Source organism: Ascaphus truei, chromosome 2 (assembly GCF_040206685.1).
Source record: "Ascaphus truei isolate aAscTru1 chromosome 2, aAscTru1.hap1, whole genome shotgun sequence".
NCBI classification, from domain to species: domain Eukaryota; kingdom Metazoa; phylum Chordata; class Amphibia; order Anura; family Ascaphidae; genus Ascaphus; species Ascaphus truei.
This window is the reverse complement of record NC_134484.1, coordinates 271,703,408-271,727,174: the sequence shown is the minus strand read 5'-3', so window position 1 is coordinate 271,727,174 and position 23,767 is coordinate 271,703,408. Positions and strand designations below refer to the sequence as shown.

General features: G+C 41.1%; 1 protein-coding gene across 19 annotated transcripts in view; it reads left to right on the top strand.

Annotated features, from left to right (window-relative positions):
* CTNND2 (catenin delta 2) overlaps positions 1 to 23,455 on the top strand; it is a 1,535,845-nt gene extending 1,512,390 nt beyond the window's left edge. For 9 of the 19 annotated variants that reach the window (XM_075586233.1, XM_075586237.1, XM_075586242.1 and 6 more), the window contains 4 exons: positions 10,529 to 10,651; positions 12,300 to 12,373; positions 14,328 to 14,402; positions 16,408 to 23,455. In XM_075586233.1, coding sequence (XP_075442348.1) covers positions 10,529 to 10,651; positions 12,300 to 12,373; positions 14,328 to 14,402; positions 16,408 to 16,668 — 533 coding nt within the window. In that variant the 3' untranslated portion in view covers positions 16,669 to 23,455. The remainder of the gene's footprint in view (positions 1 to 10,528; positions 10,652 to 12,299; positions 12,374 to 14,327; positions 14,403 to 16,407) is intronic. The other 10 variants (XM_075586244.1, XM_075586240.1, XM_075586251.1 and 7 more) reach the window with 4 other exon arrangements.
* The last annotated feature ends 312 nt before the right edge of the window (positions 23,456 to 23,767 follow it).

Below are 23,767 nucleotides of genomic sequence, written 5' to 3'. Positions count from 1 at the left end.
TGCCTTGGAGGGGCTCAAGGGCTTACAACACTTTGGCCAAAGGGTTAAACTTAAAGACCATTTTATTCAAAAGATATCTTTTTATATATATATATATATATATATAAGTATAAATATATAGGCACTGTACCGTGTATCTGTGTTAATGGATGTAGCACTGAGCTCTGTCTGTGTTTCATGTTCTGTCTCTGGTTTTAAATATATATTGCCATGCTCAGTAGCACTCCTCTTTGACACCTATACGCATATATATATTGTGGTTATTTTGGGGTTTCAATATGAGCTTATTGGGGTTCTGTATGTTGAGGAATAGAACCAGTAACTCTGAATGGAATGGACGTCTAGTGTATAGCCTCTTACCACCTCACAAATCAGTAGTTCCCTTTTGAGTTCCCATTCTCGCCGTGTCTGGCGCGGTCCGGTCACTGTGAGTACCGCACGACCACAGGTGTATGCCAAGGTTCTCCGGTATTGCGGAGTGTGAGTCTGACGTCCATGGAGGCTGATCAGCTGATGTACCGCCTCCCTGCGTCCAATATAGTCACAGCTCCCTTCATATCCTCACTCTGCTCCGTTTTTAGTCCCAATTAACGTGGCTGTTGCACTGGCTACTGTTGTGGACAAAACAGCTCCTTGTTAAGTGAAGTATATTCACGACACTCTTCAGTATCTGTTCCAATAAGGCGTGTGTCCGTACTGGTCAGTAAAGATGATAAATGAATAGAAAAAGGTAGGAGCACTGCAGCACAGAAGACTGGACTGGAAGCAGGTAAAAATATAAATGATTTAGTAGGCATATAGCCAAAAATACAAACGGGTAAGTCCTCTGACGCTTTTCCTGCCTCTATGGCACTTTATCAAAGAGTCTTTTAATATATACTGTATGTATATGTATGGAATATATATATATATATATATATAATTAAGGTTTATATATATAAATATATATATATATATATATATATATATATATATATGTGTCAATGGAAAAATAGTTTTCACTCACAGTTTCTCAGTGAAGGCAGATGCTCGTCCCATATATAAAGGGCAGTGCACTCTGAGGACCGAAATGTTGGCTGCCCTGTGTTGTTAATACACTTTGTTTATTCATCTAAACTGCGGTGTGCTGTCTCTTTGTTACCTGGATCCTCCTGGTCACCTTGTGTATATATATATATATATATATATATATATATATATATATATATATATATATATATATAAAATGTAGCGCACTTTTCCCCACCCTATGGGAGATGTGGCGGCTACTGTATGTGTGGTGCGCTACCTGTAGCTCACAGGAGACCTGAACCTCTGCTGTTTGGAGCCTGGGGTGTACCTGATCTGTCTGGTGACAGCGCCTCCACCTGTGCGGGATCCTACTATGTTGGATAACCCCGTCACAGGACCCAATGCAATAACACATACAATGATATACTGCTGCGGCCAAGTTTATTCGAGCATTTGCCCGTTCTTGGCCGCAGCAGTAGCCTGGCGCGCGCCCGAGGGTGACGGGCGCGCGCCGAAGCAGCGGAAGAGCGCCCTCCGATCGGGGCGCTCTCCCTACCGCTGCCGGGTCCGCCGGGTCCCCCGGAACCCCCTGCCGCCATCCCGCGATCGCAGGTGCAGGGGGCGCAGGCTCCCGAAGACGCGTGACCGAGGGGCGGCCACTAGCAAGCCGGGAAATCTCCCGGCTTGCGTACCGGCCACACTTTAATAAAGTGTGTCGGTAGTGTAGATAACAGTTTACTGCATGCATATGAAAACAAAATTACAATGTGACATCACCACACAATAGGCCATGCACGGCCATAACTCCACAGTTCCCTCCAACACAGTGTCTACACCTGGATGGAATATCCCGCACACACATCCTACCCTCTTCTTGTTCCAGGTCCGACTGATGTGCTCCTCAGGGCGCAAAATGTATCCATTTCTGGTGCGGGGCATCTGGGAGCCCTATTGGCTCTGCTGTGGCATGTGATTGCACCTCTCAGTGGCTTCTGGAGGTTGTAGTCTCTGTGGAGCACCTCTCTCTTATGGCCGCCGCTTGCGCTGTGGTACTGCGCATGCACAAACTTCCACAAGATAGCGGCGCCCTCTAATAGGTACCACCGCAGAGCTCCGGCGACCCTCCGACCCCTTACAGCTTCCCCCACTTTGCCGGGTGTCCACACACCCCGCCGCTGGCTCCCGCTCACCCTTGCAGCCGGCCGTAGCCTCCCTAGCAGCCCGCCACTTCCACCGCAGCTCCCGGAGGTAAGGGGCCATAAGGGGGATGCTCAGAGGGGAGACCTGGCCATATATATATATATATATTGCATTCTATATAACTATATGTGTGACACTGCTGTTTGTAAAATACCTCCCTCAGCTATTTCACAGAAATCAAACTGTTCTCATTCTCAATCTGTGAAACTTCCAAAGCTTTTTTTATATGGACATTTCTTAATATGTCATGGAATGCAGCTGCATTATGTTATATGTAAATTGAATATCCGAGTCTCTAAGCCTGTTGCAGTTTTTCAGTAGGTGGCTTCTATGATGCCAATCAATATCCCTCCATAATCCTCTGTGGCCTTATTTAGCCCCATCTCATAGAGGCAGGCTGTGCACCAAAAATATATATCAGTCATACAATAAGAAACCCATTGTAGCCTTTTCACATATACTATGGTAAAGAAATGTCTCTCTTTTTCTTTTCATCAAATCAGTCTCGGTAGGAAACTCTGATTTTCTAAAGAAAAAAGAAAACTGTTGCTTTTGATTGCATATGAGTCTTTGGTCCCAGCTTAAGTAACTTTTAGCTGCAACATTGACCGTTTTACCTTGATTCAAGGTAATGAATCTTCCATCAAAATCTGATTTTACCAATGGAGACCTTACCTAGCATGATCTTACAAACATTCATTCTTGCCAGTGGTACCTATAGTAGAAAGAATGAAAGGGCTGATATTCCTTTAATACAGATTTAACCTTGTAAATTCCTTGCCAACAAAATGACAGATTGCTGTTTTCATTTATGTAGCATGTAAAGGGAAGGAAAATCCCAAAGAAAACACAGCATGTAGCAGAGGCATGACTGTCAGAGAATGAAAAAGGACAGATAATTATAATCTTATTTTATTTTTTTTGCTGTGACCTTTCATTGAAAATGGCACATTTTACAAGATCATAAAATATACTTACTATCATTGACAAATTAATGATATTGTTTTGTTATAGTGTTCAACAGCTGCAAATATTTGCCAGTTATTCAGTGTCGCTTTTCACAAAACATTCTCCAGTTTTACAGAAATCAGCAAAATAAATAAATATTAGTGCAAGTCAGTATTTACAGTGACATTTACAGATGTAGCTAATCTAATTATCACATAATTTATGTAGATATAAAAATACACACATGCATAATTTAAATAGTCTGGTATTCATTATACCCCATAAATGAAGAGTTTTGTCTTATTGCTTTGTTAGCCTACTTTAGGCAAAACAAAATAAATGTAATTAAGTCCAAAAATCATTGCTTTTAAAAGTGCAGTCTTTAGGACAAAAGTGGTCTAAGGGCAGTGATATTTTTTTAAAAAGTTACACGTAGCTGACAAAGAAAAAACATTTTAAATTGGAAAATTGTTTAGCAATCATGCACACCTGAATTCAATTGAAAATGCAGGCATATTTATTATGACAAAAAAAAAAGCTGTGTGTGCTGTGCACGCGCATAGTAAGTGAAACTTCTTTGACTTTAGTCACAGAAATTGTATTTGTATTGGTGATGTTTTAATTAAAAATCAAAATACAATTTCATTGACAAAACGCAAATAAATTTGACTTATAATGCGCGTGCTCGGCACACATCCCCTGTATTAGCTATTTGCACTAAGTGTGAATTCCTTGTGTGTATGTGTGTCAGTCAGTGTGTGTATGTGTGTCAGTCAGTGTGTGTATGTGTGTCAGTCAGTGTGTGTATGTGTATCATTCAGTGTGTATGTCAGTCAGTCAGTCAGTCAGTCAGTCAGTGTGTATGTATGTCAGTGTGTGTGTGTGTATGTGTGGGGGGAGGGTGTATGTGTGGGGGGGGTGGTGTGTGTGTGGGGGGGGTGGTGTGTGTGTGGGGGGGTGGTGTGTGGTGGGGGGGTGGTGTGTGGTGGGGGGGTGGTGTGTGGTGGGGGGGTGGTGTGTGTGTGTGGGGGGGTGGTGTGTGTGGGGGGGGGGGGTGGTGTGTGTGTGGGTGGGTGTGTGTGGGGGGGGTGGTGTGTGTGTGGGGGGGTGGTGTGTGGTGGGGGGGTGGTGTGTGTGTGTGGGGTGGTGGTGTGTGTGTGTGGGGGGGGGGTGTGTGGGGGGGTGGTGGTGTGTGTGTGGGGGGGGTGGTGTGTGTGTGGTGTGTGTGGGGGGGTGGTGTGTGGGGGGGGGGTGGGTGTGTGTGTGTTGGCATGGTGGGTGTGTGTGTGTGGGCGGGGGGGGGTGGTGTGTGTGTGTGTGTGGGGGCGGGGGTGTGTGTGTGTGTGGGGGAGGGATGTGTGGTGGGGGTGTGTGTGTGTGGGTGGGTGTGTGTGTGGGGGGTGGGTGGGGGTGTGTGTGGGGGGGTCAGTCAGTGTGTGTGGGGATCTGGGGGGGTCAGTCAGTGTGTGTGGGGGTCTGGGGGGGGTCAGCCAGTGTGTGTGGGGGGCTGGGGGGTCAGTCAGTGTGTGTGGGGGTCTGGGGGGGTCAGTCAGTGTGTGGGGGGGTCTGGGGGGGTCAGTCAGTGTGTGTGGGGGTCTGGGGGGGTCAGTCAGTGTGTGTGGGGGTCTGGGGGGTTCAGTCAGTGTGTGTGGGTCTCTGGGGGTTCAGTCAGTGTGTATGGGGGTCTGGGGTGGTCAGTCAGTGTGTTTGGGGGTCTGGGGGGTCAGTCAGTGTGTGTGGGGGTCTGGGGGGGTCAGTCAGTGTGTGTGGGGATCTGGGGGGGTCAGTCAGTGTGTGTGGGGGTCTGGGGGGGTCAGTCAGTGTGTGGGGGGGTCTGGGGGGGTCAGTCAGTGTGTGTGGGGGTCTGGGGGGGTCAGTCAGTGTGTGTGGGGGTCTGGGGTGGTCAGTCAGTGTGTGTGGGGGTCTGGGGGGGTCAGTCAGTGTGTGTGGTGGTCTGGGGGGGTCAGTCAGTGTGTGGGGGGTCAGTCAGTGTGTGTGGGGGTCTGGGGGGGGTCAGTCAGTGTGTGTGGGGGTCTTTGGGGTTCAGTCAGTGTGTGTGGGTCTCTGGGGGTCAGTCAGTGTGTGTTGGGGTCTGGGGTGGTCAGTCAGTGTGTTTGGGGGTCTGGGGGGGTCAGTCAGTGGGTGTGGGGGTCTGGGGGGGTCAGTCAGTGTGTGTGGGGGTCTGGGGGGGTCAGTCAGTGTGTGTGGGGGTCTGGGGGGTTCAGTCAGTGTGTGTTGGGGTCCGGGGGGGTCAGTCAGTGTGTGGGGGGGTCCGGGGGGGTCAGTCAGTGTGTGGGGGGGTCCGTCAGTGTGTGGAGGGTCCGGGGGGGTCCGCGCGGGTTGCGCCTGGGTTTGCGCCGTGTGCCACCGCTTCCTGGGGGGCCCGCAAACGCCCACGTCACTGGAGGGCTGAATGGCACCGCTGCCAGCCGCTTCTGCGCATGTGTGGCGTCCTTCAGCGGCGCCATCACAACTGCGCATGCGCGGCATGGCAGCGGTCGTGGAAGTTAGGCGGGCCCATGTGTGACTGTAGCTGGGAGGTCCCATTCGGGTTAGGAAAGGGGGGGGGGCTGTCCCGGTCGGGCGGTCTCTGCTGTCCCGGTCGGGCGGTCTCTGCTGTCCCGTGGCTTTCCTCTGCGTCCCCATGACTACTGAGCATGTGCGGCTTGGCAGCAGATGTGCGGGGCGTTAGGAGCGGCACCGCCGGCTATCGCCGCCGCCGCCGCATCTGATTTGTGGAGCGGGTGTGATGTCAGTGTTGGGCTGAGCCAGAACACAGCCCGGCCTCAACTGCCAGCACTGACGTCATATCCGTTTCATTTCTGTCTCCACAATCCATTTTTGCCCCAGTTCGAATGAGGTGCCACTAAGGAAGTTTCACTTCAAAAAATATGTACTTAATAACATCTAAAAAAAAAAGTCTTGATTCAAGAATAAACAATAATAAAAAAAATCTGTAATGACAAAAAACACAGTTCTTGGTAAATGTAAGAAGCTGAATCCATTTAGGGTCTTACCCAAGAGTGTGTATCCCTTACTAGATCTCAAAATCCATAATTATGTACATGGATGTCCATATTGTAGATCAGAAGTTTTGTGTAAATGATCCTACCACCATGAAGATGCAATGGGCAAATATAAGTATTTTTAAATATTCTTTTAACTTTGCCATAGCAAACAAAATATTTGCAAGGATTTTACAACCTTCCTCTATTGTTTGCTCGTATTAAAACTACAGGTCTGATTCTATATGTGCAACAGATTGGACCGTTTTCGGACAACATTTCACATTGAAGTTAACTTAATGTATGTATATCAGCTACCTATGTTTATTATAAATGTTATTCAAGCATTGGGTGAAACAAAAACAATTCACTAGTTTTGAGGATTGCCACATAGGGGCTGATTCTATAGGGGCTAAAGCAACCAGCCGGGCCTTTTTCAATTTTACACAGGATCAGGCGTATAGCTATAGCCTGGGCAGCCGGTGCTCTTAGGGGGCCCGCTCAGGGCTACCAACAGGGGTTGAGCCGGGATAGTTGGCCCAGCCATCTAGCCAATAACCACAGAAGTCAGGGCCCCCTTCCTCCTCAGGTCCCCTTAATAGCAACTTGGATCAGGAGCTGTGGGGGGGGGGGGGGTTATTGCAGAGAGAGCAGGCAGCAGAGGATAGGTGCAGAACTGTGGCTGAGAGCTGCAGAGCTCTGCCCGCCCCTGCTCTCCATAACATTGGGGGGAGGAACTACCATGTGCTGATGTTGGAAGGTATGCTGTGTGTATTTGTGTGCCAATTTGCAGTGTTTGTGTTAGTTTGTTGTGTGTGTCAATTTGCTGTTTGTGTTTCAGTCTGTCAGTGTGCTGTGTGTGCCTCAGTGCAAGTGTAGCGCATGTTCCCCCACCCCCTGGGAGAGGGAGCCTGTGGTGTGCCTGATTATCAGGTGCAAGCTCCTCCACCTGTAGCGGGATCCTACTATGTGGGATGACCCAGTTACAGTACCCAAATAACAATTGGGGGGTCCCTACAGCAGCCACAAGCTATCACAGTGAGTCGGGGCCTAGGGGGTCTCTGGCCTAGTGCAGGGGTCGCAGACGCCCTGCACCTACACAACCTACCCTAACCTTGTCCCAGCTCTGACTGGCGTGCTTCTCTGCGCGCAAAATTTATCTTTTCTTGGAGGGGATCCGAGCAGCCCTATTGGCTGTGTAGCATCACATGGCTCCTGCAACCCCTGTGCATGATGGGGCTTGTAGTGTCAATGGAGCCTTTATGATAATGGCTGCCCTGCAGCTACTCTCTGCGCATGCGCAACTTCACTGCGCATGCGCGACCATACTCAAGATGGCGGCACCCTGCAAAGGGAGTCTCAGGCAATCCTATCACCTCTGCTAACTGCCTGACTCTGCCGACACCTGCCCCCTGCTTCCGCTGCCTAGCGCAGCCACGCCGGGAGGCTAGGGGCTACACAAGCAATTGAGGTAACACGTGATAACAATCTTCATATTAGAACATTTTTTAAATAGTTTGACATTCTTTAGACAGTTGTTTATAGTTAACTGTATTAAAAGAAGTTACTGTGCAGTACACCAGGGGTGCGCAAAGTTTAAAAACCGGTGCCCCCCTGCCTGCTTACCTCCCGGCTCGCGCTCCCCATCCCTCCTCGGCTCCGGCATTAGATGACGTTGCGGGGTTATGTGATGTCACGTTGCCATGGGAACGCGACGTCACATGACCCTGCTGCGACATTTGACGCCGGTTACCATGGCAACACGCCACCGAAGATCAGATAGGAGAAGCTGCAGAGGTCTCGCGCAGTCCCCCAGCATTTAATTTAAATGCCTTGGGGGAGAGCGTTTGACCTCTGTAGCTGCCGCACCCCCTTGGAAATTCTCGCGTACCCCACTTTGTACACCCCTGCAATACAATGTATACCAGTGTTTTTCAACCACTTGTGTGGGGGAGGTTATTGTAGTGTGTGTAGATGGTTATTCTAATTTGTGTATTGAGTGTGTGTGTGTGTGGGGGGGGGGGGAGTACTGTATTTTAGTGGGTAATGGTGTGTGTGGGGGGGAAGGGGTTGGAGGGGGAAATTAATGTGAAGTGGAGAATTGAGGGAGCTGGATTTAGTGTGAAAGGGGGGGGTTTACTGAGTGATAGCCAATTATGAGGGGGGGGAGAAGAGTGTGAGAGGAAAAAGGGGGTGTCAGGGAGGGGGTGTAAGAGAGAAATACATGAGGAGAGAGGGGTGAATAGAGGAGAGTGAGGAGGTGTAAAAGAAGGGTGGGCTAACCTGAATTTTTGTTTTGCCCTGGGGCCCACATATGTCTAGCTACCCCACTGCACAGGATGCCAAAAAAGTAAAATTGTTCCTTTAACATGGATTGAATCTTTTTGAAGGAAGCAACAGCTAAATTGTTGACATTTTTTTTTAACCTGCTGTGTGCAACAGCTCCTTTATTAAGATACGTGGTCAGCTGCAGTTTTGCCTAGAAATTTGGGTAAGTACACTTTTGAGAATTACTGTACTATAATGCCCTTTTACAGTAATGTTTTTGATTGAGAAGTGGTTTGCTTCAGTGGTGTCAGAGCAGAGATAATTGCGTGAGAACAAATGCAGTCAAAGCTTTTTTCAGGCTTTACAGTTTGGAACATTTATAACTTTGTGCACTTTATTCCCTATAAAAAATAGGGGAGCGCAAACTTTTGCTGCTGCGCCCCCGTGCCTTGCCTCCTCTGGTGCTCGCGCCCCCCTCCCTTACCTTGATGCGGCATCAAATGATGCTCGGGGTGATCTGACGTTATGTGACATGACCCACTGATGCCGCGTTGCCGTCGTGAAACGTCACATGATACGCTGCGTCATTTGATGCCGCGTTGCCATGGAGACGAGTCTTGAAGCCACCAGAATCAAGGTTGAGGTTGCAGAGGTCTCACGCAATCACCCGGCATTTAATTTCAATGCCTTGGGGAAGAGCGTGGGACCTCTGCAACCGCCCACCCCCGTCCCACCGAAAAATTACCCCCCCGAAAAATTACCCTCCACATTGCGCACCCCTGATGTATAGGATGATCTAGAACCACTGACTCAGATTTCAGTTTGCAATGTGTCTCAGGCGATGAGTATGAGTAAAATGCATTACAAAAATGTTAGTTCTGTGTTTGATTTGAAAAGATCCTTTGCCTTTAGGGGTAAAGCTGTTTAAAAGGGTTACAACCTATTTATACTATGGGAAATTATAGGGAGAAAGCATTGAAAATAACCTTTTTATTTTAAAAGCAAAATAAAAGTGTAGATTTGTAAATGGAAAAAATGTTCTCTATATCTCCTATTATCATAATATTTCTACTACGATCTCAAAATGATTTATCTGCTTAGCAGCTTACAATCTACTTAAGATCCTGTGGTACTGTAGGGACTGGGTAGGTAGGGCATGAAGGAAACATTTGTCTTAAAATTGAAACAGAAAGAGAGAGAGAGAGATGCCACTGTTACATAAGACATGCTTAAATCTATGTGTTTTAAAGGTAATGCAAGACAGTGCAAACTTAACATGGTGACAAGCCTATACTACTTAATTAAACTTCAGCTGTTTATGCATTTAATTAGTTTGTAGATATTTGCTAAACTCCGGGAAATAACGTCTTTTACCATTTTAGGTAACATCAGGTTATTCGGCCTGATTTAACAGAGCTTGGTGCTTTTAAAGTTGCAGTTCAGTCTTTTTTTATTTTATTTTTTTTAATTAATTTTTTTACTTCAATAGTTTCATGTGTGGAATCTCTAATTACCTAAAGAACTGTATAGCTGCAGGTCAATTCGTTCTCCATGTATTGATAGGCGAAATTTGGTAACATAATTAGAGCTGGCATATGTTTTTCTTCTGCTTCTGTCTCTCAGTGGAAGCTCATGAATATTCATGAGCACTCCTGCACTGACATGTGATAGAGGGAGGGCAGGGCTGACAAAGGGGTGTGCCAGAGCTTGTGACAGGACATGAAGGGGCAGTGCCTTAGCAAATGGCTGTTAAAATAGAATACAAGAAAATTGGTCTTTCAAAGTTGTTTTTTTAAAACAGAAAATGCTAAAAGTATTTTTTCTTACTACAGAACTGATTTATTAAAAAAAATACACATGCAGGATATTGACTGGACTGCAGCTTTAAGCCTATGTGAGCAAGGCAGAAGCAGGACCCATACGTTTGCACATGCAACTTTGCCTTATTGTACGGTATAAAAAACAGCTTGCATTATCTGGTAACTCAATCTTTAGTTCTATCATGGAATAACTAAAGCATTGCAAATAATAAACTTTTGCTGATTAACTTCAGAAGACATTGCAACTTACTTTGATGCTCTGTTTCTATTATGTAGCAAGTGCCCCAGCCTCCCCCCGGGAGATGATCAGCCTCAAAGAAAGGAAAACAGACTACGAGTCGACTGGATCAAACGCCACCTACAAAGGAGAACACACTTCCAGAAAAGACACAATGACAGGTATACAGTAGTTAAAAGTAAGGGAAACAACAGAAAGCTGTGAAGATCAAATACTGTTATACATACAGAGTGATATTTAAATGTATGGAAGGCACTCATTGTTTTCCCTTACCTCCTAGTCAGTGGATAGTTATAGAAATGTGTTCATTTTGCATCTTTATTCCCAGAAATGTCATTAAAAAATAGGAAAGGTCCAGGGAAAAATATATTGTATGATTTAATCACATAGACTTCATCCCAATTATTTCTGAGAGGAAACAACAAGCGAATATCTCTCTCTGGAGTGTTGCAGCATTAGCTCTCATGCACATTTACTATTCAATTGTACACACAGCTGGTGGTGCTTATAATGGATATAAATCAGTGTGACAATAAGTCCCTACATTAAAAAAAATGATTGTATTAATCAGTAGACAGTCTAAGCTGTCTCAATACCAAAAGTAGAACCTCACATCTCTGAGCTTTGACTTTTAATGTGCAGTGTAATTAGAATAGAGTAAAGGTGTATTTCAACTCAGCACTTTTAACATATTGGAGTTGCAATAAACTGAAAGCACTTAGCCGTGTAATACCTTCTGCTTTTGTTATAGGCAGCTATAAGTTCATAACTGTTAAAGGAAACAAACTGCTGCAATGATTCCAAAGCCACAGTAACACACAGCTAAGTTGCAAATACTTGTGTTTGTTGTGATCTTTCAAATAAAAACACTGTGGAACGATTTCATACAATAAAGTGTGTGATCAGGATGATAAGGCAATTAAATTTTTTATCAGGAATGTCTAACATGGATTATATTAATGACTTACGTTAGGTGTCTTAACGGCTGAGAGCTCTTTAGTGAAACAACTCTATTACGGTTGCCGTTATCTATTTATTTTCTGTACAATATGCAGTACCTTAATCCTCATTGTCTTTGTTTCCTCTTAATTTGCACTTATAATTAAAAATACATGTGTTCCCTTTACATTGATAGACATCTACTACACATCATTACATATATGCTCATGAAATTAACTAATATTTTCAAATATAGCATAATCTCATTTTCATATATTTTCATGTATTTTTCAGTTCTCTGTCTTTATCAAACAGATTTCTATATGCTTCTCTTCTTCTACAATCGTCACTTCTTCATTTTTAACTAGATATTATGTAAGTTGCTTTGTATGGGTCTTCTACAGTAGGAGTCAAATGCTCAGACAAGCAGAAAGACATTTATAGCTTTTTCTTGCTTTTACAATTCCCTGGAAACACCAAAGGTTCCGAACCTGGCAGCAGATTCTAGCTGTTCCACTGGCTGGTTCTTATATTCAGTCAGGGCAATATCTCCTTCCTAATTGTAATCTCCAAGACAAAGACACCTTTAGTTCATCTGTATCAGTAGATTTACCTTCTTTGAAAATACTATATAAATCACACTAAGCATGTGCAGCATACTGTATGTGGGATCCCGATTTCTACCTGGGAGCAGGATGATAAACTCTGATGCATGTACAGTATGTAGTTATATGTCTTCTAAGGACATCTCCCATTCTAGTTAAACTGAGGACTGAGAAATGTATAGAAGGTTTATGCCCCAGTCTAGACCTTAAGCAATCTTTAACGTTCCCTCCTTTTTTTCCATATTGTGTTTTTCTTTGGCTATAGCTCAAAACAGTGGAACCTCAACTTTGTACAGGAATTCCTATGGTACACCTGCTGAAGATATTAAACACAACCAGGTATGCGGCTTGTGTCTTTTGAACTTTAACTTTTTTTATTGAAAGTGTCATCTAAAACAAAAATGACATGCAACATTGAAGGTGTAAGATATTGTGTAAATTGTAATATATTTTGGACCAATATATCAATCATACAATGTTTTTTTGTGCATATGCTTTTGATACTGCAAAGGTCTCTTCAACAGATGTGATCACCTGTGCAGTCTCAAAGGCTTGCTATTTCCTGGGAGCATATGGCTACTAGCACCTTCTAATCAACAATAAAGGAAGTATTTACAGTATGTATCCTGTTGATGGTGAAAGACCATTATAGGCTAGGCGTGACATCAAAATGGACATCTTAAACCATCACTATCTCCAGAAAAAATGTTCAAAGGTGTCTCCAATTACATAGGAAAGTTAAAATGACATTCTGCTGTTGAATTATTGTCAATGTTTCAGCACATCATGACCATACAGTGTACTACCAAATTATTTGGTTCAATAATCATATGATTTGTGATTGTTTAAAAGATTGTGTATTTTTGCAGAAAAAGTGTCCTTTGTCTCACTACTTATTTTCTAAGCAATTTATCTTAGCCTAGCATTGCTAAGGAAACGAGAATAAAATAAGCCCATCATTAATATGGATGTCTTTGCTGAAGAACCCCCTAAATATTACTAAATCATTGTTCTTAATAAATGTTGTCCCCTGAACCACCAGATTTTCAGATAACTCAATGTAAAAAAAATAAGCTTTTTATTAAATAGATTGTGGTTTAATTCTTAGAATGTTTGAACTGCTATTCATTATTCACCATATAAGTGAATAAAGAACTGCACTGTATACCCTTGTAATAAACAGCATGCATCTTGATGACAATCTGTTGGACTGCATTATCTTTAAATTATCCACCAGACTGATGTGCTTCCTTTTCTTATTTTTGCTTCCATTAGTTTAGCTGCATGTGCAACCCTTTCTTCTACATTTCTTTTTCCCTACTTACTTTTTGCTCCCTTTTTTAAAAAAAATAGATGCCCTACAGTGCATGTGTTTAATAGTAGTACAGCAAATTAAAATACAACTTACCAGCACTTTTGCAGGTCTCAGACAGGTTTACCACCCTGTCCTTTCCCACTATCACTTAGCAAACATGGCTCCCACTGAGGCCAGGGATTCTGAGTAATGACATAATAATAGTAGTAGTGGAAGTGAATGGGCCATAAAGGGTCTTCAGATGCTGGAAGATGTCTTATGGTACATACTGTAGTACTGTAAATATAGGACAGAATTTGCATTGGCAACCTTCATCCTTCTGTCCCCCCTTACCTTTCATAGCTTCCTGATAAGGGCAGGGTACACATAATTGACTAGAACTCCCCTTTTCAGATACCCAAAGAAAAGAGTTCTGTGCTTTATTCCCCCCCTCACCCCCCCCCCCCCCCACACACACAAAAGAACCCCAAAGCAGTCAAATAGTTACTTGAATAGTTGTTGTTTGTTGAATGAAGCAATTATGATTATTACATTATTTGCACAATGTTATATGGTCGGATACTAGAGATTGCTTCTTTACCAGGTAAAGGATATGGATATGTTAAATTGGAAAAACATGAGTGATATAAGTAGAGGAAAACAACATTCAGATACATGTGGTCCATCAAGTCCGTCCCTGACACCAATTCTTGATTAATATCCAAATTAAATATAATAATATATTTGTATACTAGTAAGTTAAATAGTTTCCTATAGTTATATATTTTTAATAATAAAAATGTTTTGTTTTACCGTTGCCTTGTTAAATAAAAACTTCACACCAGTCTGTTGCACATCAGTCAATCTCTTTGTTTACACAGTAGGAGATAACAGTACTACTCGGTTATCCTTCTTAAAAAAACATTATTTTAATACAATTTTTAATCAATACAGTGGTTATTCCCTTTTAATTTCATTTTCCCATCATTCTATTCACAGGTAGCAAGTATTCTTATATCTCTACCTGAGGATAGAAGCAGGGTGGGTGTTAGCGGCCCTGCAACATCTTTAACTGTGAGTTAACAATAAATAAAAAGTATTTTGTGAGTTTATGGAAACATACGGCAATTTCAACAGAAATCTGACACTAACTGAGTCATCTATGAGGACCAAGTGTAACAGAATGTTGATACGCTCTCTTGCCTGAAAATGCCCCGAGTACTAAACGTTTATTAAGAGTTTCAATCCATTTTGTTTTAGTGGTGTAGATAATCACCAGTCCTATCCTATTCAAACATGGTACTGTTTCCTGATGCCTACCTGTCACTTAAGATCAGAATTTAACCCAGGGATAAGGCACCAGACTTGTCCTAAAGCAGTTCAATAAAGAATTTTTATTCCAGCTGGAGCCAGCAAACAACACAAAACACAAATCGGCGCTACAGTATACTCACTAAAACAGGGGCATACCGAGGACTCCTAGCTGGCTAGGTGCTGAGCGCCACATTGAAGGCTTACCCAGAGTTTGCCTCCACACTCTATAGGGGTAGGGACTGCTCAGACCTCTTTAGTACAATTTTCGGCTGAGCACTTTCAAAAGTCCTGCTCTCTATCAGGATCCGAATGAACTGTAGAGTGCTGATCGGGTTCCTTATCTAGCTTCAATGCTGCCATAGGAAAGCATGGTAGGGGGACTCGCGACCAATCACAACGCGGATGCTGCTCATGGACCAATCGCGAGGCAAGGGCTCGCCTGCATTGTCCAATCAGGGATGGGGTGGAACTAAGAGAGTTAAAGGGCTGTGGTGGGAAATACAAACAGGCCCATAGGAGCAGCGCCTACCAGAAGGACCCTGTACCGGCTTCCTCCGGCCAACAGGTTATCTCCTGCTGGGCTGGGCTGGTCCTGCTCTGGCTGGGGAGGCAACCATTTGTTTTGCTTTTTGGGCAGATGGCCCCTCGGCCCGATCTCTTTCTCTCTGACACTTTCTTCTTTGTCCCCTGCACCTCTCCTCCCCCTCAGTCCCAGTATCAGCCATTTTCTCTGAACATGCAGGCTGCACAAAGTGTTTCTCAGCCCTGCATGTGCAGAGACTCTGGTTGCACAAATCAAATCTGTATACTTTATTACACTTACACAACAGTAATAAGAGAATCACAGTACAGGTTATGCAAGGGACTGCACAGTACATTAAAGCCGAGTTGCTCCGGGGTCTGGTGGCCAGATGAGCCCCACGGAAGGATGGCAGGGTCAGGGATTGGGCTTAACCCTTTCTTTTACTGGTCCCTGGAAATCCTTTCCATCACACTACCTACCAAGGTTTAGGCCCTTCTTCTATATAGTGTGATAGTGCTAATCTGGCGCTCTTTCACAAAAATACCTACAGTATTTACTTCATGAATAAGGGCCTCAGTGAGTGTGTATGGCAATAGTTCCAGGAGGATACTTTGTTCTGCAGAATGAGTCTTTATAAGTCAGCAACACAAATCGAATTATCTTAAACAGTTTGGATTATAAATCATCATAAACCCAGTTCTTAGTTATGTTGACCAAAGTGGTTTATGTAGATTTATTGCTCAATCTTTCATATATCATTATATGTCAGCTTCCTTGTTCTCCAAGCTCAGCATTTACTGTAGATTTTAACAATATTTCTGTGGTTTATTCTAGGCTTCCCCTTGCATATCTTTACCCTTGAAAATTGAAGACTCTTCTACAGATCTGTAGTTTGAACTGGGTATACCATTTGTATTTGTTTTAGGCAGGGTAACCATGTAATTAATGATACTTCTAGCAGTTTACCAGTGCAATCTTACTTTTCTTGTACAGGGGCTTCACCAATGCATGCATTCACTCACTGCTTTATGGACTACCGTTTATATCCTCAACTGTAGTCTTTCTGGTTACTGTAATATGACTGATCAACATTTATTAACAATTTACCCCCATGGGACAGACAAGCAAATATTAGCAGCTGCACACAACGTTTTGGCTACAACAAAATGCTTGTCACAATTACTTTTTATGTTATGTATTCACATCAAGTTTCTCATGTGTGCTGTTTTCCTTTCCACATAGATTTCTACACAGCCAGTTCCACAAGAGTCCAGTAGAAAAGACTTTGACACCTACCAACCATTTCAGAATTCAACAAGAAATTACGATGATTCCTACTTTGAGGATCAGGTGCACCACCGTCCTCCTGCCAGCGAGTACAATATGCATCTGGGACTAAAGTCAACTGGCAACTATGTCGACTTCTATTCTGCTGCTCGTCCCTATAGTGAACTGAATTATGAAACAAGCCACTATCCAGCCTCTCCAGACTCCTGGGTTTGAGACTTGACTATGAAGGAAAGATCCAGGAAACTGTGCATGTGCATGCATACCACAAGACATGTTTTCCTTGAAAATTTAGTTTGTTAAAGCCTGTTCCATAGAAAGGCCATAATTACCATTGTGGGAAATTGATTAAGGTGTTTTAGAAAGATGATGTTGTGGAATCTAATAATATTTTTGCGAGTAATAAGAGTTTTAAGATAGACGTTAACCTTTGTGTCGGGAGGGCACTGCAGGTTTATACTGAAGCAGGGCCATTTAACTAAAGCATGGTAACTTTCCTGTGCGATAACTGAATGGTCCATGTTGAACTGAAAAAGCCTATGTGCTTTAGTGATTTGCCCATATAATCTGAAGAAAAGTGGTGTCTTATGAATATGTTTGAGGGTGGTGGGAGGAAGTCACATTGGATGTGTTATGTTAAGCACAAGAAACTGAAGAGTTTACACTATTTATGGGGAACAGCTTCTCACATTTTGTTTACTATCCTCATTCATTGTGAATCTAGGCTTCAAGTTGCATTTGAGGTTTCCTCTGTACAGCAAGTTATTTCTTGCTTTTTGTTAATGCTTTGTTGTAAAGTATTTGATGTACATTACAGATAAAAAAAAAAACCCCAGCGCATTGTGTATATTACACTAATGCCACAGTGTTTCTTCTTCATCAGTGGTTCTAAATATTGCTTCAATTTCACATTTTGAAAAGATGTACGAATTTCAATATATTTTGTTCTCTATTCCCCCAGTAAGTTTTGACAATTACAACAACAAAAACTAAAATAATATTTAGCAGTATTGTTCGTTCTGATATGTGAATTTGTTTGTGGCAACTAAACAAAGCATTCAGCAGTTTCTGACAATTAACATACATCATTCCACACTCCTTGTCAACAAAGTGCTTTTTCACTGCCTAAAATTTTACATGTAGATATTTGAAATAGATTTTTTTCATTTATACCAGTTTTCTTTATGATGATACAGTGTTAACAGAAAATAAATTACAATTGATCTGTCATCCATACTTGCTAAACATGTCTATTTCCCAGAAATTGTCATAGAATAACCAATACATGTTTGCCAGTGTGTGTGAATGTCTCCATGTATGTACAATATTCCTCACTATTCTTGTGTGTGTGTTTTTGCCTGTGGTGCAGCAGATATTTTATTTGCAGGTCTTCTCGTAGCAGGTGTATATTTGTGTACTGTATTTTCAATGAAAGCTTTAGGCATTGAAGCTAGTGCTTACTAAAGGTATGTCATCTCTCTAGAGCACATAAATCTTTAACATAAATATTAAGATAGCCCATGGTTGGGCTATCCACTTCTTGTCATCTTTAGTTATTTCAGTGGTCTTGGTTGTTTTAAGCTGCCATGTGCCTTAGAGCTATATTGTAAGTGTGCCAAACACCTCATTATGAAATGAACTAACCAAACACTCAACAAAAGAGATCACATGTTAAGAAGTGAAAGCCATAATGTCACACCATTAATTTGTTGTCTGACTTTCAATTTATTAGTGTCTTCATTGATTTTCTTTACTGTGTCAAAGCGGGTCAAACCCTCAATGACTCTGCCTGCATTTGATCCATATGTCAACAGGTCCAGGTCATGGCACAAACATTTTGTAGAGCAAAGCACACAATGTGATAGTTCTGCATGAAAGAACCAGAGCAGAATAGCACTTTTTATGGTTAGAGTTTTTCTTATATTTTCACATACAATATGGCAATGCTCTAGTCTCTCTTATTAATCTGTATTTTATTATTGAAGATGCTAATGGAACCGTCATTGCTCTTCTATTAAAAAAAATTATATTACACAAAATAGAGATTGATCTTCTGTATACAGTACATTTTTTTTACAAGAAGATTCAAAAGTAGTCTAGTCATTAAATGAAAAGTAAGACATTTGTCACACTTCATTTGAAAAATTTACCAAAACTGGGATCTATATATTGAAGTCGAATGGCTGTAAAACCAGAGCAAAACCAGTTGTATCAAAGAAGCTAATATCTATTTGGATAAAACTTTAGAAGGTTCTTTGCACATTTATTCCCTTTGATAAACAACATCCACAATGTAACTTTCCCAAGAAAGTCTTTAAAAGCGCTCAATTTCCATTCAAGAAGGTAGATGTACCTATGATAACAGATATTGTGTCTAGAAATACCATCTTTCCCAACTGGTAATGGCATACACGTGGCAATGTCAGTAAACACATTATATTGATTGTACTTCCAAATATTAAGCTATACAGAGAAACTCTTCAAACTTTGTTTTTATTGGAATGCGCATTAATCATGTTAAAATATTATAAAATATGTCAAACAGAAGTCCCACCAAACAAGTAATAAGGCGATTGTAGCCCAGGCAAATCAACAGCAATGTCATTGTTTCTAAAAAAAAAAACAAAAAAAAAAAACAAAGAAACATTTTGAAGTTCGGATTTGACTTTGGTAGAATAACGTTATCTTATAAGTGAGTGTAATTGAGCTCAGTGATATTGGATCAGAGTGAGACTGAGGGCCCTACAAAATATACTCAGAAATTTCAGCTTTGGCTCTTATAAAAAAATCTTGGGACCTCTTCACCCCCAAAAAACTATCACCTAATTTAATAAAAATGTTAAATGCAAAAAATAAAAATGAAAAAAGCCCTGAAAGAAAAGTGCAAGTGAAAACTCTTATACTATACCAGAGAAATGAAGAGAGAAGCCTCCATCATGGATGGGAATTCATGGTAAGCAAGCCTACATAAGGGTCACGTACACTTTATTTACTTAGCTTTTATATGCATTTCACCTTGATGTATGAGTGATTCTTCTGCATTTTTAAAAGCTTATTTTATAGCTTTATTTGTAATTTTACCTGTTTGGACTAGCCGTGTTTATTAAATAGGGGCTGAATATTGAATCTTCTGGAGACAGCTCATTCTATTTGTTATTTTCCGTTACGCCAAAAATACATTTATGATGAAAAACAATTTGGGGGTCTGGGGAGGGCTTAGTCTTCAGGTTACTTTTCACACTGTAATGAATTAGGGGGAAAGGCCTTTAGCATTTAAAAAAAATTTTTTTTTAATAATGTACAAGCTGCCTTTTAAAAGTATAATGAATAGGAACTGAAGCACAGGTTGCAAGTAGTAAGGATTAGCAAGGAGGATTTTGCAACCTCTGATCCACCGTTTCAAAGTGACTGACTTTTGTTTTATACTTCACAGACATAAGCATTGGAACAAATCATATAGTTTGGGTTATAAGATGTGAACCTATGTCTGCACAATTCAGCTATCTATTTATTTCCACATTGGTTGTTTAACCGCAGTGGGCAACAAAATTCACTACAATATAGTGCAGATTATTACTGTTTTCCCTGCTCTTTCACATACTGTATATATTGTCTACATATAGCACATATCAGTGGGAAATCTATTTGTGGTGGTGTTCTAGAACCAGAGGTATAGGAATATTAGTAATAGATAATTGATCACTAGGCTTTGTAAATGGATTCCAAGATATTTCCAATGATTTATGATAGAAGATTATAGATTAAGATATTGGTCCGAATGTGTATAAATAGAAAATCGTTTCATTACCATTATAAATGTCACTATCCTAATGATTGCTTTCACTGTAAAACTACCTTGTTAGTTTGACACTGGGAAAGTCTGCTTACAATGAAGCAGCACAATTAACTTTCACTGTAACTGCATATTGAACAATAACAAGGTGCCATAATAATAATAAATATAGTTTATAGGTTTGCAGAGCAACTGTTCACCGTTATTTCTTCAGTTCATCATGTATGTACTGTAAAGTGACCATTTTCTTTGTTGAAGCAAAAAATACATTTTGAGGTGGATCATCTTCAAAATAAGTATGCTACACTGTTCCAGTTATATTATCATTAGTATTATCAATATCCCTAAGCCAAGGTAGTTACAATGACACGTCATCTTCTGGCTTTCACTTACAGTGAGTTTACACGCTTCACATTTTGGAATTATGTATAGCATTATACAAACTCTTACAAGTATTGTACATCAAAAAGCTGCTTCCGAATTCTTAATGAACCTGCTAAGTTGTGGAAGACTAAAATGTTCCTTGGTCTACTCTATAAATCAAATAGGGAGAAGACATGAACAATTAACCCAATTGGATCATCGCTTTGTAATGATCTTTTAAACAGATAAAGATTCACGCAATAAGGTCATATAATTTCTTTAACAAATAGTATCTAAATGTTAAATAAAAATGATACACTAGAAAAAGTACATTTAAAACACAATAACATATCCAATCCTTTCCCAATCTTATTTCTGCTGTTTTTTATTACATTGGCAGGCTTGAGTGCACTTAGGTTAATTTATAGTACCTTCGGCTTCTGCTTGTTCTGGAACAGCAGTAACCTGGGTGTTCCTTCTCTTTGTCTTAATCTCTTATTTTTGACAGCATTGATGAAGACAACAGGTTTGTGGTGTTCAGAAGGATTACTGATAAATCTTAGGATACTTCTGGGGTTTTTTGCATTAAAAATTCAAAGGACTAATACCCGACTCCACCCAATAAAAATAAGTTTATCACAGTCATTTTATTTCAGATGTACAAAAGTATTTATTTATGTATATAGCACCAACAGTGTACGCATTATACAATAAATGCAGTAAACAAAATCTGACAATAGGAAAGGAAATCCATGCCCCTGGAGAGCTCACAATCAAAGTGGTATGTTATTTACAGAGACAGGAAGTGAGGGAATAAGTGCAGTAGATGGTTGGTAGGTGTGGCTGTTGGTGTGGGACAGTAACCATGCACCCAGGTCTTTAAAATGTCACATTTAAAGGTGTGTTATTAGGTTTGACTTACAGTGGAAAGAGGGTGCTTGGTGTATGCCGAGCGTGAGAGAGTTCTAAAGGTTAGAGGCAGTGAGGGAAAAAGTTGAGTGAAGTGAAAGGGGTGAGAAGGAGACAGTTATGGATAGAGTGCAGGAGACAAGCAGGAACATAACAAGAGACCAAGGGCCTCATGCAGAGAGCAGCGCTAGATTAAATTGGAGAGTTCAAATTTTTTTAGCTTTATTGGAGAGTTTTTTTCTCCATATGCAGAAAGGGCATAAAACTGCCTTTCTGCATATGGAGAGTTTCAACCAGCGCTATGAGCGCTGTTGAAACTGTTGGGGAAAAAAATCGCGTTTTTTTTTTCTTCTCCCTCTGGCCAGCCTCCTGCCAACTTTTTTTGGCGGAGGTAAATTGAGAATTTCTCTCCATGTTATTGGCGCGATCAGCCACTAGATGGCGATCGCGCCTTTCTGAATAGGGATATTTTTAGAACGGGAAATTTAGGTTCTCACCGGTAGCTCGGCGAGAAACACAAAAAAAAATAAAAAAATGGCGCTTTTTTTAAAACTCGCCAGTACCTGCCGTTCTACAGGCATTTCTCTCCAATAAATGCCGCTATTCACATTACCGCTGCTCTCTGCATGAGGCCCCAAATCTGATATGTAGGAAGGAACAGATGAATAGAGAGCTGTGAAGGTAAGAAGAAAAACTTTGTAGGTGATCTGAAACTTGCTGGGAAGCCATAAGAGGGATTGAAGGAGGAGATGAGCAGGGACATGTCAGAAAAGAAAATTATTCTAGTAGCAGAATCTTGGATAGATTGTAGAGGAGAAAGTTGAGAGGCAGGCATTTTATGTTGTATATTGTAGCTTTTATAGTGCACAACTTAATTTTAACATTTCTTAGGATGGAATTCACTAACCTTGGATAAGGCGCTCGATTGATCTCTTGTACCTGTTATCGGAGCTTACTGGATTTTTGTTTTAGAGAGTGTGAAGCTTAGCTTTAATAATTATGTATATTCTGTCATTTCCCTGCGGTGGTGCATCTATCATATTGACTTTTAGAAATATGAACAGATCATGATACATTTCCACCTTTAATATTAGTGACGTATTTGTTAAGCTCACTTGTTTGATGCAAGAATCTTACACAAACTCAGATCTGGCAGTTGTTCTTGACACACAAGTTTAACACATTATTTATATTGAGTGAACGTACCATATGTTAATTTCTTGCAGCCAAGACTTAACATGCCAAAATAAAGAAATCCCATGTGTATGTAAAGTGTGATGTTGTTGATTGTAATAGAGTACAAGTTGCATTGTATAGCTCTTTATACCTGACTCTATTGTAACACGTGTATCAAATTTAGAAATAAAGGGTAGTTTATAACATAGCAATAATACATTGCTCTCCTATAAGCAATATCCATACATTTAGTGTGAAAATAAAATGGTTTGTGATATAATTAAAGAAATGCCTAATATATCTAAAGAAATGTCTGATCACATTCACAGGTCACAGAACTGTATTAAATGTTAATAAATGTAATCAAACAATGCCACTGAGTTATTTGGTACAAATGACACCTGAAAATATAATTAAAGATGAACAGGCACACTAGTTGCAGTGTTCAGATTATATGAATTTGCCATATATATCCATGGTTACTCTGCCCTTTTATGCTGTTTAGCATAATATGACATTCCCATTTTTGTACAGTATGCTCATCTTGTCCTCCTCCAGTAAGTTGTGCCTTTGAATTCATTTTGGGGTTATTTATTACTGCAAATTGAAGACTCAGAAACTCTTAGCTGTATAATGATCTAGCCCAGTTCTGTACTGCAATCTTTTGATCAATCCCCATCATTTGATAAACATGCACCAGTTCCATTTACTTATTCAAAAACATTAATACATTCGGCACTTTTTCCCCCCTCATAAAAGTCCTTCCTTGTGAAGTCCTAAAGCTGTTAACTATCTGGTATAAAAAAAAAATATATATATATATATATATATATATATATATATATATATATATATATCGAATAATATAGTAAGCATGTGCTGTTCACATGGGTAAGTATTCTAAATCAATATACATACTGGAAAACGTCTGGCTGAAGCAGTAGCTCAGTGGTACTGTCACTGCATTCTAAGCGGGTGCCATTGTAAGCTCTCCTTGTGCAAGTTACCTTGGGGGCTATATATAAAGAATTGATTTTTTTAAATACAAATTAAAAGATTATATTTTGTTAAAAA